The sequence below is a fragment of the Dama dama genome, chromosome 1 (assembly GCF_033118175.1).
Source record: "Dama dama isolate Ldn47 chromosome 1, ASM3311817v1, whole genome shotgun sequence".
Lineage (NCBI taxonomy): Eukaryota > Metazoa > Chordata > Mammalia > Artiodactyla > Cervidae > Dama > Dama dama.
This window is the reverse complement of record NC_083681.1, coordinates 64,841,401-64,859,842: the sequence shown is the minus strand read 5'-3', so window position 1 is coordinate 64,859,842 and position 18,442 is coordinate 64,841,401. Positions and strand designations below refer to the sequence as shown.

Genomic DNA, 18,442 nt, shown 5'->3' with positions numbered 1-18,442 from the left:
AGGAGATGCAGGTTCGACCCCTGGGTTGAGAAGATCTCCTGGAAAAGGAAATTGCAACCCACTCCAGGATTCTTGCCTTGAGAATTCTGTGGACAGAGGAGCTTGGCAGGCTACAGTTCATGGAGTTGCAAAGAGTTGGACACGACTGAGTGACTAACACACACCAGGATTCTTGCTTGGGAAATTCCATGGACACAGGAGCTTGGTGGGCTACAGTCCATGAGGTCACAAACAGTCAGATCCAACTTGGCAACTAAACAACAACAGCAAAACAAACACATCAAAATGTTGGAGAGTGGTTATGTCTGAGTGCTGGAATTAAGAGTACTTTTCTTCTTTTTTTTTTACTTTTAAGTTCAAGTTTTCTACAATAATGTGTAATACTTTTTCTTTAAGAGTAATTTTAAAAAAGAAATATGGCTCAAAGAAAGTTAAGTCCTCAATAAGACTTTAGCAAATCAAATCCAAAAATGTATAAAAGGAATTATATACCACGACTTAGGGGGATTTACCCCAGGTATGCAAGGCTGGTTCAACATTTGAAAATCAGTTCATCTAATATATAATCAACAGTCTAAAGAAGAAAAATCACATGACCATATCAATAGATACAAGAAAAAGCACTTGACAAAATCTAATATCCATGTATGATAAAAACTCTCAGCAAACTAGAAATAGAGAAGAACTTTCTCAACTTCATAAAAGTGTACCAAAAAAATCTACAGTTAATGGCACACTGCATGGTGAGAAACTAGATTTTTCCAGCTAAGATCAAGAACAAGGCAAGGATGTTTTATCTCACTTCTCCTTTTCAAAAGACAAAAGGAAATAAAAGGTTTACAGGTTGAGAAGGCAGAAATAAAGCAGTCTCTGTTCACAACTGACATGATTATTTATGTAGAAAATCTGAAATAATCATCAAAAAAAGCTCTCAAACTAATAGTTATAACAATGCTCCAGACATAAAGCTAATATATAAAAATCAATCACTTTCCTATATATACCATCAATGAACATGTGGAATTTGAATTTAAAAACACAATACCATTTAAATTAGCACTCAAAAAATGAAAGACTTAAGTATAAATCTAACAAAATATGTACAAAATCTGTATAAGGAAATCTATAATGAAAGAAATTAAAAGAGAAAAAAAACAATTGTAAAGACAGTCGATGTTCATAGACAGGAAGACTCAAAATTGTCAAGGTCTAATTAGCTGACTCAGTGAGTGACCTGAAGTGTGAAGTCACTGACTTTGAGAAGTACCAGGCTCATCAACGACATAAAGACATCACCACAATGTAGTGGAGAGATATCTGCTTTAAGATCGTGTATAACTACAGCAACACCAACCCTCACTATGCTGCTCTTATGGCAAAGTAGGAGACAGGGTTAGGAGCAAGGCTGGGTGACTCAGAGGCATGTCTAACTTTGGCCTGCTTTCTACCACTGGACATTCTCTTGCCCCTTAATCTGTGACAAAGATAGGGTCTTATGAATCATAATAATGAAGATATTAAGAGGGACCATGTGCAAGCAGTGTTCCAAGTGCCATCACAGGCGTGTTTATGATTTAATCCTCAGGGAGGTAATAATACTTTCATTTTATGGGTAGGGGAAATTGAAGCCCCCAGTGATGAAGTCACTGGTCTGGTGTTACACAGCAGGTAAGCTACAGAGCAAAGATTCACCTCAGATCAGCCTGATCTAGGTCATCACACTGAAAACCACTCTATCTAGTAACCTCCTTCCTCTGAGAACCAGGATGAGAACACTGGAAGGCAGTGTGGCACAGAAGTGAGCACTTGGGATGGGAAGTCAGCGGCCGTGGATGGCATTCAGGCCTGTCCTTTAGAACTAACCAGCTGCGTGACTTTGGATAAGTCAGGGAATCTCTCAGGGCCTCAGGCTCCTGAGCTGTTAAAAGTGAAAAGCTAAATTCAGTCTCCCTTTTATCTCTAAAATGATAGAGCTGCACAAATGTTACACTCTTGGAACTAATTCACTAATCCAGATTTGCCTCTAATCACATTTGTTGCTAAAACAAGAGGGGGCATCAGAGGAGTAGGAATCTGACCTAGAAGTTGTTAGCCTGATACAGTCGGATTGAGAAGTAAGGAAGAACGCAGAATAACCCTTTTCCTAAGGTAACGCTGCCCTCTCTCCTACCTTTAACCACCAAGCTTATGTAGAAAGTCACATAAAACTTGCTCCCCGGTCTCCTCCGGCACTGAAGACGCTACTGGTTGCTGACTCCGTCTGCTCTCACGACTGACCTCTCTGCTGACACTGCTGACAGCCCTCAGCCTTTAATTTCTCTTCTCCCATGGTTTCTGTGACCCGGACTTCCCTGGCTTTATGTTTATCAGCTTCATCCCTGCAAACATTACGCTTACTCTCCAGACGACTGTGACTGAGGAAACCACAAGGGTTTTTCAACCTTGGCACAAGTTCCATCTGTTGTTGGTATTTGCTGTGGGGGGAAATGAACTGTGCATTGTAAAATATGAAGCAGCATCCTTGGCCTCTATGTAGTAGATGATACATTGCTCCCCATCCCCAATTATAACAAACAAGAGTCTCCAGACATTGTTAAATGTCCTCTGGAGACAAAACTGCTTTCTCTCCATAACTTCCTCCTTATTAGTTTCATCTCATCTTTGCGATTCAACTACCACCTCAATGGAGATGGCTCCAAAGCCGAGGTTTTCTCTCTAGGTCTCCAGTCTCACAATCCCTTTTGATGTGTATCTCTACCTGGATAATTTCCTATTACTTAAACCATCAAGCATCAAACGGAATCCTCTCCCTCTTTCTCCTCATTGTCACTGCTAATCCTTTTGAGCACTTACATATTAGGCACTATTCTAAGCACTTTACATGCTATTTCAATTAATCATCACAATGATATCATGAGGTAGCAATTCTTATTATATCAGTTTTATAGATGAAGAAACTGAGGTTGAGTGGGGGTAAGAAACCTGCCCAAATTCACACACAGAGCAGGTGGCAAATTTGGAGCTTGAACGCACATAGTTTGACTGCATAATCTGCCTTCTAAACACAGTATTATTCTTTCGTATCTTCCATTCAACCCTTGTCTGCTCCCTTCTCCCCCTGGCAGTCACCCAGGCTTTAAACTCTGGAGTCAGGTTTTATTTTCTCCACTAGATCATAGATGTACTCCACTAGATCATAGATGTACTTAATATCTGGAGGAAAAAATTATGACATCTTTGCTTAGGATCTGGCACATAATGGCAGTCAGTACCTTCTGACCAAGTGTCAGAAGCCATCCCACACCTGTCTCTCCATCACAGGCAGGCTGAAGAAGCCTGCCCCTATACCAATGAATACATTTTCTTGCACCATCTCCCACTACTCCCCACTAAATAACTATACCCACTCTCTAGACTCAAACACTCCATTTAAGCCCCACATATCCCCACCCCCCACCTAGACCCACCTACGTTAAACTAGCCCCACTCTCACTTGCACCACTAATTTTCTGAAACAAAGTTCTAAGTCACAAAGGGCTTCTGAGTGATTTGAAGAAACTCTTTAGGATTCTAATCCTACCTCCAACTTGTTTTCAGCCAGCTTTTTCTCCTTTCTCATTTCCACCTGGCCCGGAATCCTTGACTTTCTAATCTTGACCTCAAATCCCACCTTAACTCTTTTGGACTTGGTAACTACATATGCCCTTCAAGCTCTCCTTCTTGGTGTTTACACCTTAGATTTGCCTTACGTAGTCTTTAGCTAGGTTTGTATCTTTGGACTTGCAGAATCACATTCTCGTGGATCAGTTCAGTTCAGTTCAGTCGCTCAGTCATGTGCGACTCTTTGCGACCCCATGAATCACAGCATGCCAGGCCTCCCTGTCCATCACCAACTCCCGGAGTTTACTCAAACTCATGTCCATCAAGTCAGTGATGCCATCCAGCCATCTCATCCTCTGTCGTCCCCTTCTCCTCCTGTCCCCAATCCCTCCCAGCATCAGGGTCTTTTCCAATGAGTCAACTCTTCACATGAGGTGACCAAAGTATTGGAGTTTCAGCTTCAGCATCAGTCCTTCCAATGAACACCCAGGACTGATTTCCTTTAGGATGGACTGATTGGATCTCCTTGCAGTCCAAGGGACTCTCAAGAGTCTTCACCAACACCACAGTTCAAAAGCATCAATTCTTCGGCGCTCAGCTTTCTTCACAGTCCAACTCTCACATCCATACATGACCACTGGAAAAACCATAGCCTTGACCAGACGGACCTTTGTTGGCAAAGTAATGTCTCTGTTTTTTAATATGCATAGGAGCCCCATATTTCACCTAGAATACTTCAGCCTTCCTCTATTTCTGCCAAAGTGCTTCTTCCTGAGCTTATAAATTTTGGTACTTGAACCTAAGCACTCTATTGTTCTTTATCAGCTTCATGTATAAGACCTGGCAATATGCCTCTTCTGAATATCCTCCCTTTCATGGTTTTTCCTCCTCAACATACATAAACACACATGTACATGAGCACACACATACACAGAGTGTTAGAGACTCAGGACTACGTTTTCCAGAGGCCTGGTGCTGGAAAGATCCTACTAAACACTTGAATCTGCTAATCAGCTGTGAAGTGGATAGCAACTGTGTGCTCCAGTCATCTGTGAGACACAGTCACAGCAGACTGCCAAGCAGCCCTACGTGAGAGACGGAGACCTAACCACCACGGTGATGGCATCAGTGCAAGTGCTCTCCTCCCAGGACTGCTTGTTCAAGCTGTCGGCTGCTATGAATTTCCTGCCCTGAGAACTTGATGTGGAACCTGGAGTCCTGGTGCTGAACTGGATGCGCCAGAGAACAGTTCAAGAGGGATGCGGGGCTCTCTCTGAGTGGTTCTGTGGCTTACTCTTAAGATGCTTCTCTCTGCCTGGCTCCAGGGTGGCAACAGAGAAAGCAATCATGAGCTTCTGAGCAACACTTGACTTGAGTGAACAGAAAAAAATTCTGGGTGCCCCCTGTAGAAATGTGAAAGTAGAAGACTGGGTCCCCACAGACCTTTAACAAACATGAAGACGAGTGAAAGCATCTACTCCACCTTGGTTTTAACTTTACTTCTACCTTAACGTACATAGAAACCAGACAGATGGCTCCTGCCTCAGGAGTTACTGTTTAGGAAGTGGGAGGTAGGAACTGACCCTGAAAATTTCAGGGGCAACTAAACAGAAATTATACTATTTTTAAACCTCTTAGACTTAAATATACAAAGAAAGCCTATTTTATCTATTGAAGATGAAAGTGATTTCAAAACAAGACCCACCCATCACCTCCACACCTCCACTCTGGTTCTCAACCCAAACATCTTTCCTGCAAAGCCATGGCTATCTGCGTACCATAGAGATCACCAAACCAACACAACCCACACTACCAGGACTACTCAGCAAAGGGCACTGAGATGCAGGGCTCAGGTTTTCTGGGTCTTCTTTGCCACAGAGGGTCAGAATGGTAAAGCTGGTGGAGTCTGTGGTGATAGAGAAAGCTTTCCACATTGGCCCGGCTAACTCTGTGCTTCTGAAGCTCAGAAAGGGGTAGGTTTTTTCATTGGTAAAATATGGCTAATAATATGGCTCTCACAGACATTTCTGTGACGTTTATACAAAATAATACATGGGAAGAACTTAGTACTTTCTGGGAACACAGACGTATCAGCAGAACTGTTCTGCTGGCCCAGGTAACAGTAACTGTGATCATTTAGGGGCTTCCTGCGTAGCTCAAATGGTAAAGAATCTGCCTGCAATGTCAGAGACCTGGGTTCAATTCCTGGGCTGGGAAGATCCCCTGGAGAAGGGCATGGCAACCCACTCCAGTTTTCTTGCCTGGAGAATCCCATGGACAGAGGCGCCTGGTGGCAACATTTATGGTGGGTTTTTCCTTTGGTACCCACTGAGCTCTCACAGATACACAGCTCCAGTCAATTCTCCAGAGAAAGAGAGCCCACACCCTTGGGAGTAGATTCTAATTTCCCAAAGGAACACGGGAAGGACTTCCTCACAGACCCTAGGCACTGAAGAGGACAGATGTCAAGTCAGAGGTTCCTTGCCTCAGTTTCAGTAGATGGTCAAATTGTCACGGAGCCTTTTCTAGTTTGATAAGAGGAGATACAATCTACTTCCATGACATAGACACGAAGCACAGAAAACGCAGGAAGGACAGGTCACTCTCCGCTCCTCAGCACCTACACAGAGTCTGAAGGTAGCGTCAGCTCCTCAACTGCAGAGCTTGCCTCTATCATATTTGCTCTCTTTGGCTGACTGAAACCCTACTGCACCTCCTCGAGGAGCTAACAATCTGCTAACCCAAGAACCACAGGGCCTGTTAGATAACTACAGTTTCGAAAATTCTTCTCAGGCTGCCAAAAGCCATGAGACCAATCTTCCTGCATCATTTCTTATCTGCATCTTAAAAGTTTCTGTTTTCAGGGTACTCATTAATAAAAACATAGTATGATTAATCTTAGCTCAGTTCAGTTCGGTCAGTCGGTCGTGTCCAACTCTTTGGACTCCATGGACTGCAGCACGCCAGGCCTCCTTGTCTATCACCAACTCCCGGAGCTTACTCAAACTCATGTACACTGAGTCGGTGATGCCATCCAACCATCTCATCCTCTGTCATCCCCTTCTCCTCCTGCCTTCAATCTTTCCCAGCATCAGGGTCTTTTCAAATGAGTCAGCTCTTCGCATCAGGTGGCCAAAATATTGGAGTTTCAGCTTCAACATCAGTCCTTCCAATGAACACCCAGGACTAATTTCCTTTAGGATGGACTGGTTGATCTCCTTGCAGTCCAAGGGACTCTCAAGAGTCTTCGCCAACACCACAGTTCAAAAGCATCAATTCTTTACTGATCAATGCTTTATTGATGCTCAGCTTTCTTTATCGTCCAACTCTCACATCCATACATGACTACTGGAAAAATCATAGCCTTGACTAGACAGACCTTTGTTGGCAAAGTAATGTCTCTGCTTTTTAATATGCTGTCTAGGTTGGTCATAACTTTTCTTCCAAGGAGTAAGTGTCTTTTTATTTCATGGCTGCAGTCACCATCTGCAGTGATTTTGGAGCCCCCAAAAATAGTCTGACACTGTTTCTCCATCTGTTTGTCATGAAGCAATGGGACTGGATGCCATGATCTTAGTTTTCTGAATGTTGAGCTTTAAGCCAACTTTTTCACTTTCCTCTTTCACTTTCATCAAGAGGCTCTTTAGCTCTTCTTCACTTGCTGCCATAAGGGTGGTATCATCTGCATATCTGAGGTTATTGATATTTTTCCCAACAATCTTGATTCCAGCTTGTGCTTCATCCAGCCCAGCATTTCTCATGATGTACTCTGCATGTAAGTTAAATAACCACGGTGACAATATACGGCCTTGATGTACTCCTTTTCCTATTTGGAATCAGTCTGTTGGTCCATGTCCCATTCTAACTGTTGCTTTCTGACCTGCATACAGATTTCTCAGGAGGCAGGTCAGGTGGTCTGGTATTCCCATCTCTTTCAGAATTTTCCACAGTTTATTGTGATCCACACAGTGAAAGGCTTTGGCATAGTCAACAGAGCAGAAATAAATGTTTTCCTGGAACTCTCTTGCTTTTTCGATGATCCAGTGGATATTGGCAATTTGATCTCTGGTTCCTCTGCCTTTTCTAAAACCAGCTTGAACAACTGGAAGTTCACGGTTCACGTATTGTTGAAGCCTGGCTTGGAGAATTTTGAGCATTACTTTACTAACATGTGAGATGAGTGTAATTGTGCGGTAGTTTGAGCATTCTTTGGCATTGTCTTTCTCAGGGATTGAAATGAAAACTGACCTTTTCCAGTCCTGTGGCCACTGCTGAGTTTTCCAAATTTGCTGGCATATTGAGTGCAGCACTTTTGCAGCATCATCTTTTAGGATTTGAAATAGCTCAACTGGAATTTCATCACCTCCACTAGCTTTGTTCATACTGATGCTTCCTAAGGCCCACTTGACTTCACATTCCAGGATGTCTGGCTCTAGGTGAGTGATCACACCATTGTGATTATCTGGGTCGTGAAGATCTTTTCTGTACAGTTCTTCTGTGTATTCTTGCCACCTCTTCTTAATATCCTCTGCTTCTGTTAGGTCCATACCATATCTGTCCTTTACTGAGCCCATCGTTGTATGAACTGTTCCCTTGGTATCTCTAATTTTCTTGAAGAGATCTCTAGTCTTTCCCATTCTGTTGTTTTCCTCTATTTCTTTGCACTGATTACTGAGGAAGGCTTTCTTATCTCTCCTTGCTATTCTTTGGAACTCTGCATTCAAATGGGAATATCTTTCTTTTTCTCCTTTGCTTTTTGCTTCTCTTCTTTTCACAGCTATTTGTAAGGCCTCCTCAGACAATCATTTTGCTTTCTGCATTTCTTTTTCTTGGGGATGGTCTTGTTCCCTGTCTCCTGTACAATGTCACAAACACCCTCTTCCAAAAACACAAGAGAAGACTCTAACGATGGACATCACCAGATGGTCAACACTGAAATCAGATTGATTATATTCTTTGCAGCCAAAGATAGAGAAGCTCTATACAGTCAACAAAAACAAGACTGGCAGCTGACTGTGGCTCAGATTATGAACTCCTTATTGCCAAATTCAGACTTAAATTGAAGAAAGGGAAAACCACCAGACCATTCAGATATGACATAAATCAAATCCTTAATGATTATACAGTAGAAGTGAGAAATAGATTTAAGGGACTAGATCTGATAGACAGAGTGCCTGATGAACTATGATCAGTCTCACCTTATAATTAAACTGAAGTTTCAGTCAAATCAAATGAGGGAGGTAATTAAGTGCCAGTGCTTGGAATAAAATCATCCTGTTCCAATGTCTGTGCTCTTTTGCCATAAAAGTAAAGGAAAGCATGGGATACTTGATTTAACTTTTCCCCTAAAAGTCTGAACAAACTCAGACTGTATTTGTATACTATTCCCAACCCATCTTCTATAAGTAAAAAGTTAATAACCTCCTATGATTGCTACTAATTCTGTATAGCAATCACACAAAGGCAGTTGATTGCCATCACCAGCCCTGTGGCCTTGGACAAGTCATTAAACCTCTTACATATTTGCTTCTTCAATTGTAAAATGGGGATTATCATGTCTATTTAATCAGATTGACTTAGGAATTAAGGTGATATCATAGAATCTGTTTCACCCACTAAAGAAGTAAAACAAAAGCCATTCAACCATGGGATGGTCATCAACTGGATCGTGGGGTTGAATGGCAGTTCCCCATACAACTACAGAGACTCAGAGACTTGATGAACTTTGCCCTTTGCCTAAATGCAGGTCTCAACCAGGGGAGAGGCCGGTTTTCAAATTTTACATTCATATATGCCTACAAGCATCTATAGGGCTTCCTCATTGGCTCAGCAGTAAAGAATCTGCCTGCAATGCTGGAAATGCAGGTTCGATCCCTGGTTGAACTACAAGGAAAAGGGGAGGGAGGGGGACAGGAAAAGAGGAGGCCCTTAAATAAAACTCTGGGTGGTTTTTTTTTTTTTATCACTATTATCGCAGTAAAGCTTTATATCTAGGTACCCAGGCTCCTAAATTAAATGTCAAATACAATCCTACACTGGAAACGTGAAGTGTGTCTGCTGGGGGGGAATCCTGACAGTCCATTGCTTTCTTCACGTTTGCCACGTAATAGGCCCTTTAAGCTCTGGCAGAGAGTATATTATCAAGGCTCCTGTCAGTGCAGAGGAGCTGGAACAGTGGGGAGAAGGACATCACGATGTGTTAATTTTATTAAGCCATTTAAAGCTCAATTCCTTTGATTTCTAACAACGCTCCAGCCTACCAGGTGGCTCAGAGACCATGTCCACCTAGTTTTAAAATGCCTGGAGTCGATTTGTACGGTGCTACAGTTAGGAGCTCGGGTGCTCCATGAGAAAGAGAACAGTCAAAAGGTAAAGCGGAAGGGGAAGTAGGGAGGGAACCAGTATCTCAGTGGTATTTACTTTAAAGTGGGGTATATTTCCTAGCATGTCTCAAATGCCACACTCAATTTCTTTTGTGGCTCTTAATTTCTTTATTTCTATTTTAATTTGGCACCAGATAGTTATGCTAACTACAGTTTGCTCCATAACAATAAACATAATTACTTTTGTGCATTGATTTCTTATTTCTACTGGAAATCTATGGAGAAACAGTCACATACTCCCCGAGGCAGATATGTTTGCCTCGACTTGAATGGGCAATAGACAGTGAGTCAAAAACCAGCAAGGTCACCCTGCAAAGCCCAGAGTCAGCCAGCCAGGCAACAACACCTAGGGGTCTCAACTCAATTTATTTGCATGTCATTATCACTCAAAGAGGTAGCAATGGCCCTTTGAAACCTGCAATCTGTAAGTGTCACTAATCCTGGGAAGTGTTAATTGATGCAAGTGCAGAATCCAGTTAGTTATAAAACAGGTGGCTTATTTTTCTCCACCAGTATTAGAAGGTCTCCGGAACTCTTGCAGGGGGTGAAGGAGGAGTCTACAGCCCCCATGAACCCCTGCCTTTCCGCTGGACACAGTGATGGTTCTCAGACTAGGAGAAAGCAGGCAGCAGCCACCATTTACAGGATGCTGTCCTGAGCATTTTAAACGGATTACCTCATTTAATTTCCCTAACAACCCTATGAAGTATGTACTATCATCCTCTATTTTGCAGCTAAAAAACAAACAAACAAAAAAAACCCTGAGAAATGGGGAGGTTAAACACAAGATCTGCTCAAGTCTGCAGTTATCAAGGCATCTGTCCCAGGGAGCTTTTAGTAACTATAAAGTGCTGCCTCCCCTAACAGAGGCTAACATTAGATCTCTGACCCTCACTCCTGCTAGAAGAGGAAAGGGGAAAGAAAAAGACTATTCACTGCTGACATTTCAAGTGAAGGGCTGAATAAAAGTGACTCAGACAATAATCACTCAACAGCTTTACTGAGATATAATTCACATGTCATATAATTCAGTGCTTTTCAGTACAGTAACAGAATTGTGTGATCATTACCACAATCAATTTTAGGACATTTTCATCATCACAAAAAGAAATTCCATACCTATTAGCAATCACTATCTCCCCATTCCCTCCATCTCCCTCAGCCCCAAGCAACAAATCTATTTTCCTTCTCTAAAAATTTGTCTATTCTGGACATTTCATATAAATGGAACCATGCAATCATGCAGTATTTGGCCTTTTGTGAATGACTTTCACTCCGCATGTTTCCAAGGATTATCCTTGTTGCAGCCTCTGTCAGGACTTGATTTCTTTTTATTGCCAAATACTCCTCCACTGTATGGATATACCACATTTTATTTACCCATGCATTGGTGGGGTTGTTTTCACATTCTGGACAGTGTGAATAATGTTGCTATGAACACTGGTGTGCAGTTTTTGTGTGGATGTACGTTTTTATCTCTCTTGGGTTTATACCCTAGAATGGAATTGCTGGATAACACAGCAACTCTTAGGTTTAACCTTTTGAGTAACTGCCAGATCATTTTCCAAAGTGACTATACCATTTTATATCCCCCCCAGAAAGCTCAGTTGGTGAAGAATTCACCTGCAATGCAGGAGACCCCAGTTCGATTCCTGGGTCGGGAAGACCCACTGGAGAAGGGATAGGCTACTCACTCCAGTATTCTGGCCTGGAGAATTCTATGGACTCTATAGTCCATGGGGTCGCAAAGAGTCGGACAAGACGGAGCGACTTTCACTTTCAAGAAAGTTATGCGATTTCTAATTTTCCCACATCCTTGTCAAATGGACAAAATTTCTCCTTACTGGAAAACTAGAGCTGTAGTCCTAAAAGCTGTCAACCTTCTCTAGCTCTGCTGTAACCGCCTGGGTGACCTTGGACAAGAACCCGTTGTTCCCCTGGCGCCTCAGCGTTCTCATCTAGAGTGGAGGGACCAGAGCCGATGGCCTTGGACGTCCCACTGTGCTCTGCATTTATTCATTCAGTCCCATGACGGGAGACACCCTGGCCAGCGGGGAGACAGATACTGTGAAACAGGTAGCTTGGAGTTGACTACACAACTGTGTATCTGACTTTGTACTAACTCAGTTTCCATTGTACCTGAATAACCTTAGACTCTGACTATCATGCTTGCCTCAAAAAAACAAATAAATAAACTCACAGAATCTGCTTATGCTATTAGGGAGAAAACAGAAATGCCTTATTAGGTAAAGTTTCCATTTGGCAATAATGGCATTCAGGACTTGAGCTTTTGAAACTGGGGTTCAAAGATAGAAGTGAATTCAAATGATAAAATATATGTATTTATAAGGAATAATGTCAGGTGATAAAAGCAGGATACAAACTATGCATGTATGTGTGTGTGTATATAGCTATATAATTTTACATATATATAAACACACCCACACACAAAGAATTCTAACAGGTATATATACCGTTGTCTCTTGAACGGTGCTATGGGCAACCCTCTGTTGAAGTTGGGCTGAAGGTCCCTGTCTGGTTCGGAGTCAGCCCTCCACATACGGGATTCCTACATAACTGCGGTTCTGGGTTCTGCATGCACAAATTCAACCAACTGCAGATTGTGTAGAACTATAGTATTTACTACTGGGAAAAAAAATCCTTATATAAGTGGAACCTCGCAGTTTGAGTCATGTTGTTCAAAGGTCAATTGTATATAGAGTGATAGGACTCTTCTGTCTAAAAGGCCAAGCACCACAACATTAACCAGCTTTTTCGCTGGTGTGTTTTGAAGTTGACGGTATGCATCAGGCCGCATACTAAAAAAGCAGAACTGCGAACTACCAAATTAGATGTTCTGAGTGAGGCTCAAGAATCCTCAATCTTAGAAAAAAAGTACTGAAAGCTTACAAACCACTGCAGGCAGCAGCAGACTGGCAGATTTTTTTCCCTTTTTCTTTATAGTTGTCTGTACTTTCCATATTTTTCTATGAAGAACATGTATTACTTTTATAAGTGGCAGATGAGAAAAGGGGAAACTGTTTTGTTTTTATAAAGGCAGGGAGTTGGTGAAAGATGGCAAAGAGCTTGCTTCTCTTTTTTTCACTGCCCAAGTGTCTACCTGGGATGCAAAGAGGTCACACTTGCTTCCGGGTGATTTCTGCGTCTCAGAGCCTAGACTGGACCTGAGAAAGCGCTGGCATGTTTCCTATTTGGATCCTGCAGGATCCAGTGTGAGAGGTAAAAGAAGGGTGTGAGGGAAAAATAGTGAAGAGCCATATTGCTAGACAGGCTATGTGTATAAACATCAACTCACCCATGGGTTCAACCATAGTATGGGTGTGTAACTTGAAACAGGATGAATCTGAAGTTAAGTTCTATTCCCATCACTTACCAGCAAGCTATTTAACACCTCTGAGTCTTAGATTGCATATTCATAAAACAGGGCAAATAATAGTATTTCTTTTCATATGGTTGTTGTAATAGATAATGCATATCTATTACTATGGGGCTTCCCAGGTGGCTCAGTGGTAAAAGAATCCACCTGCCAATGCAGGAGACAATTCAACTCCTGGGTCTGGAAGAGCTTCTGGAGAAGGGAATGGCAACCCAGACCAGTATTTCTTGCCTGGAAAATCCCATGGTTGGGGAGCCTGGTAGGCTATAGCTCACAGGGTCACAAAGAGCTGGACATGACTAAGCATGCACAAGAAGAAGAAAATCTATTACTATGTGCCAGGTACCATGCTCGTAGGGCTTGAGGATACAATTCATGTCTTCTAAGATTACTATTTACAACTTGTTTATTTAAAGTGAAGGACTAGGTCAATAATTCTAATAACCCTCCAACCAAAGAAACACTTTTGAATGAACCAATTTAATAACTGGGGCATCTTAATTATTTGCTTCAGATGGTTGATTAAACACTGCCTTCTATCTTATGGCAGGACAAGGACTGGCACAGGGCCTGGCTTGACCCAGGTGATAACAAGACACTAAGAATTCAAGTTTGGTTTGGCTTCTATCCATTACCATTTGTACGTGCAAAACCTACCATTTTAACAATAGTCTGATTAGCACTGGAGTGAAGGTCTGGGCTATATTCTATGTCAATGACATCAGCTATTAAAAAGTACCATAAAGTCCTCTTTCAATTATAAAATGCTCTGTAAATGTTAAATAAAAAGAAAACAAGAAAACAATCCCCAGTTCTATTTCATTTCATGTTACTAGACAATTCTTTGGTTTCACACTTCAGTAAGAATACCTTTTGAGATCAGAGAAAAAAGGAAAAGAACCTGATTGTACTCTAGACAGTCTTAGTATGATTAGATCCCATGTTTAATCCCACTCCAGTCAGAGAGAATAATGTGAACCACGTGGCTCAAGTTTAAGATGCGTTTTTGAGGATAACTTCTTAATAAATTAGTATAAATTCTAGATATGCAAACATGGTTTAACTGTTTGTTTCAAGCACACCAGCTACAGAAAGCAGTCAATGGTGCATCTTATATGGAAAGAAAAGTAATCAATATATAATGGAGAAAACGGCTGTCATTAACTGCATGGTGAGAGGCTGGTTACATTGAGCTTAGCATGTTATACTTTTGGTTCAGTGCTTTCTAGGAGACTGAGCAGAGGGAAGGAAAGGAAGGGGATCGATGTGTTTTTTAAGTTTCCGGTTTCCCCGGGTAAACTATGAAAGATGATTGCGTAGTCACTATAAAGGAAAGCTGTGAAGAACTCATGTGCTTTAAATTTCCTAAAAATCCAGCCTGGACATACACACACACACAAACCCCAAATTAACTACATCTTTTAGTTTCCCTAAAGTCTAGAATAAATATAAGAAATCTAGAGACTAAAATCCTGCTTTGTGCAACAGATGTTTCTGAAAAGTTTGGTTGCAAAAAAATTTTTGCAAACTGGATCATGTCAAACACATGAGGATTACTTAATAGACCACTTCCAATTAAACATAATAAAGATTGCTATTAAAAACAACTTTTTCCCACTGTATACAAGTTCTGGATCCCTGGAGGTCTGTCCCCTTTAAAACTAGGCTCACCCCAGCAACACGCAGGCACACAACTTCACGTGGACCTGCGCCTTATTTACCAAGCATCACCGGCACTCTTTCCCATCCTCAGGCTCAATCTTAGGAGCTGGGATTGGGTATCTCTTGCTGTTCCTCTGGTCTTAGAACTCAGCCCACTCCTGGACCACAATGCTGTGATCATCCTCCTCATTCCTGACCAGGACTCCTTTCCCTTTATTTGGCTTTGTTGCTTCTCTGTTGGACTTAACTGTTGAAAGGAACCCTGTCCTCAGGGAGCCTGAGCTGATGACAACTCACCTCCCTTTCCCTCTCCTCTGCTGCCTCAGCTCAGCTTGTTTTCTAAGCCTGGACTTTTATGTATTTCATTTTTTTTCAAGGTTGAAATCACTTGGACTTATTTACAAAGGCCCTTCTGGCTATTTGCAGAAAAGAATGAAAAAAACCAAAACACAAGAGGGCAGGAAAATAATGAAGGTCTGACACAGTTTCTAGTCCCCTCAGACTCACTGAATCAGAAACTCTGGGATGGGGCTCCTCCAAGTGATTTTCATGCACACTAAAGTTTAAGAACCATTGATCTGAAGAAAAGAGGATATCCGACGAATATTTTGGACAAAATGAGGCATCTCATTTATCAGTCTATATTACTGACACTGAGGAATGTTTTAGACATTCTGTGTCTTAAGCCACAGCTATGGTATAATTTTTGTAAAATATCTTAGAAACTTATTTCCACGTGAAAAAAGGTCTACAAGGTTACATAGCAAAATGTTAACAGTGGTTAACTTGAGGGAAATTCATTTTAATTTTCTTTAGGAATATTTGTATTTTTAATCTATAAGCATATATTATTTTATAATTTTTTTAAAAAAAGGTTAATCTAGGCATCTTCCACTTCTCTCTGGCAAAACTGAGATGTAAAAATTAACTCAGTCCCCAGCAGACCTCATTGTCTGGACTAATCAAGTTTTGTGAGGCTTTAGGGAATTCCTGAGGATGTGAGGCAGAGAGAGTGCTCAGCGCTCCATGACTCAATCAGTGCTTCTACTTAAAGCTGCCACACCAGGAAATAACAGGTCCCAAAGCCTGAGAGATTTTGCTCTTCTTAAATAGGCCAACATAAGAAAGGGATGGTAGGGTTAGGAAGACAGAACAGACTAAAAATGCATGGATTCTTTTGGAAGACACCAGTTTATTTCTGGGAAATTTTTCTTTGTTGCAGAAATTATGTATTTAAGTGCCCCATTTTTCATCCCCTGTGATCTGACAGTCATTTGACCATGACGTTGGTCCTTCTTTGAGCTGGCTCCAGGTAAAAAAATGGCACACACATATGGTGGACGAGAAAGGGGCTTGACAATAAAACAGACTGGTGGAAAATTATCGAGGATGAGACAAAGAGAAGATGAAAGAAAGGTGAGTGTGTATAAACATCCTCAAGCTCAAGCGAGGTCCTAACAAATATCCTTTAGCTTATGATGCACTGTGGGAAAATCCTGAGGCTTCCATGGGTTGCTCTCAGGGGACTACTCCGTCCGTTCACCTCTGGCAAGGTTCCCGTCAGATGCACTATATGCATTCAGTAAGGACCCCAGAGCACCTCACCTGTATTGTCATCAGGCACAGAAGCCATTCAGTGTAATCTGTACACATCCTCTTGCTCTTCACTGCCCATAAGCATGTGGGTATGGCACAAAGAGGAAATACATTTGTTTCCTTCAGGATAGCTGTTGTCCAAGAAACTTGGTAAAAAAAAAAAAAATCTTCCTGCTATCTTTAATAATTAATTGGTTCACCTTCACTAAAGGAAAACTACTTTAATATAAGTAGTTTTGAGGGGGGTCTTTCTACTTTGAGCTACCAAAATTGACAAAAGTTACTCCAATTTTTTTTTTTTTTTTGGTATCAAGATGCTTTGGAACCCTAACTACACCAGAAGGCAAGAGGTGTTACTGATGTCCCAAGAATTTTCAATGCTGTATAAAACGAAAATTATTTTGCAGACTGGTGACTGCAGCCACCTTTTGAAGAGCCTGGTATTGTCTGTGGCTCTGCCTCATACAGTATTTCACGTTAGAAAACGGAAGCATAACGTGATTCCATAGGAGAAAGGAGATGAAACCCAGTGCCTGCAGCATAATAAAAAAGAACACAAACACCGGAATCAGATTTTGAATCTCAGCTCTCAATTACACTCTACTTGGGGTAATGGCCCTATCTCTCTGAACCTCAGTGTTCTTATCAATAAAATTGAAATAAAAGCTAATGTACAAGGTTACTGCAATGATCAGTTCAGTTCAGTCACTCAGTTGTGTCTGACTCTTTGCGACCCTATGAACGGCAGCACGCCAGGCCTCCCTGTCTATCACCAAATCCTGGAGTCCACCCAAACCCATGTCCATTGAGTAGGTGATGCCATCCAACCATCTCATCCTCTGTCGTCCCCTCCTCCTCCTCCTGCCCTCAGTCTTTCCCAGCATCACAAGGGTGTAAGAGGAGAGGGAGAATGAAGAGTTCGTGCTTCATGGGCACAGTTTCAGTTTGGGATGATGGATAAAGTTCTGGAGATGGAGAGTAGTGATGCTGCATAACAATGTGAACGTACTTAAGGTCACAGAACTGAACACTCCAAAGTGGTTAAAATGGTAAATTTCATTTTGTATATTTTACCACAATTTTTAAAGAAGGTATGTAAAGATCCTAGCACAGTGCTGGGCTCTTAGTAGGTGCTCAGGAAATGCTAGTCTAATTCCTCTTATAAAATTTTTTAATTAAAAAAAATGACAATACAAAAAGTCAACTAAAATCATGCTCCTTTCTCTCTTAAATTGTGAGAGGCTCTGACTCTCAGGCAAAGCTAGCTGGCACCAGGACCAGGGAGCACCACAGTGAGTGTCTGGGTAGGAGAAGGGAGGCTGCATGAGTCATAATCCCTCAGGCATGCTCAGTTCCCCATCCACCCCCAAACCCTGGTATGGCACCTCCCAGAATACCAATCCTAGAACCCCCCAACATCTCTCAAAAAAAGCTGGGAAGCTTAAACCATTTCCCAGACCAGACTCCAGGTCATGAGGACAAAGGCATTCACTGTGGCAGCTGGCTCCTGTTAAGTGGGAGAGTGACAAGACGCTAGTACTGAACACCAACTGCATAGGCCTGAGTTTATTCCAGTCCCCAGCATTAAGCTGATTCTATCTCTGATGCCTTTGGCTGGATTTAATGGACACAGGCACCAGCAGTCTCAAAGGCCCAGTAAAGGAAGATTAAAAATGCACTTGTCTGCAGTTCAGAGAAAACAATTAATGATTATGTGTTGTAAGTCATAAAATAGAGAAGGGGGAAAATAGATGACTTATCTCTAGGCACATGAGAACACTGCTTTTGATGGGCAGGCTTAATT

At 41.8% G+C, this 18,442-nt stretch overlaps 1 protein-coding gene across 3 annotated transcripts in view; it reads right to left on the bottom strand.

The window, feature by feature from the left end:
- TRIM44 (tripartite motif containing 44) overlaps positions 1 to 18,442 on the bottom strand; it is a 110,821-nt gene that overhangs the window by 72,386 nt on the left and 19,993 nt on the right. The window contains exon 3 of one of the 3 annotated variants that reach the window (XM_061151976.1): positions 15,933 to 17,171. The exons of the other annotated variants lie outside the window; for them this stretch is intronic. Coding sequence (XP_061007959.1) covers positions 17,013 to 17,171 — 159 coding nt within the window. The 3' untranslated portion in view covers positions 15,933 to 17,012. Of the gene's footprint in view, positions 1 to 15,932; positions 17,172 to 18,442 lie in introns of those variants that run through there. 3 annotated transcript variants of the gene reach the window in all.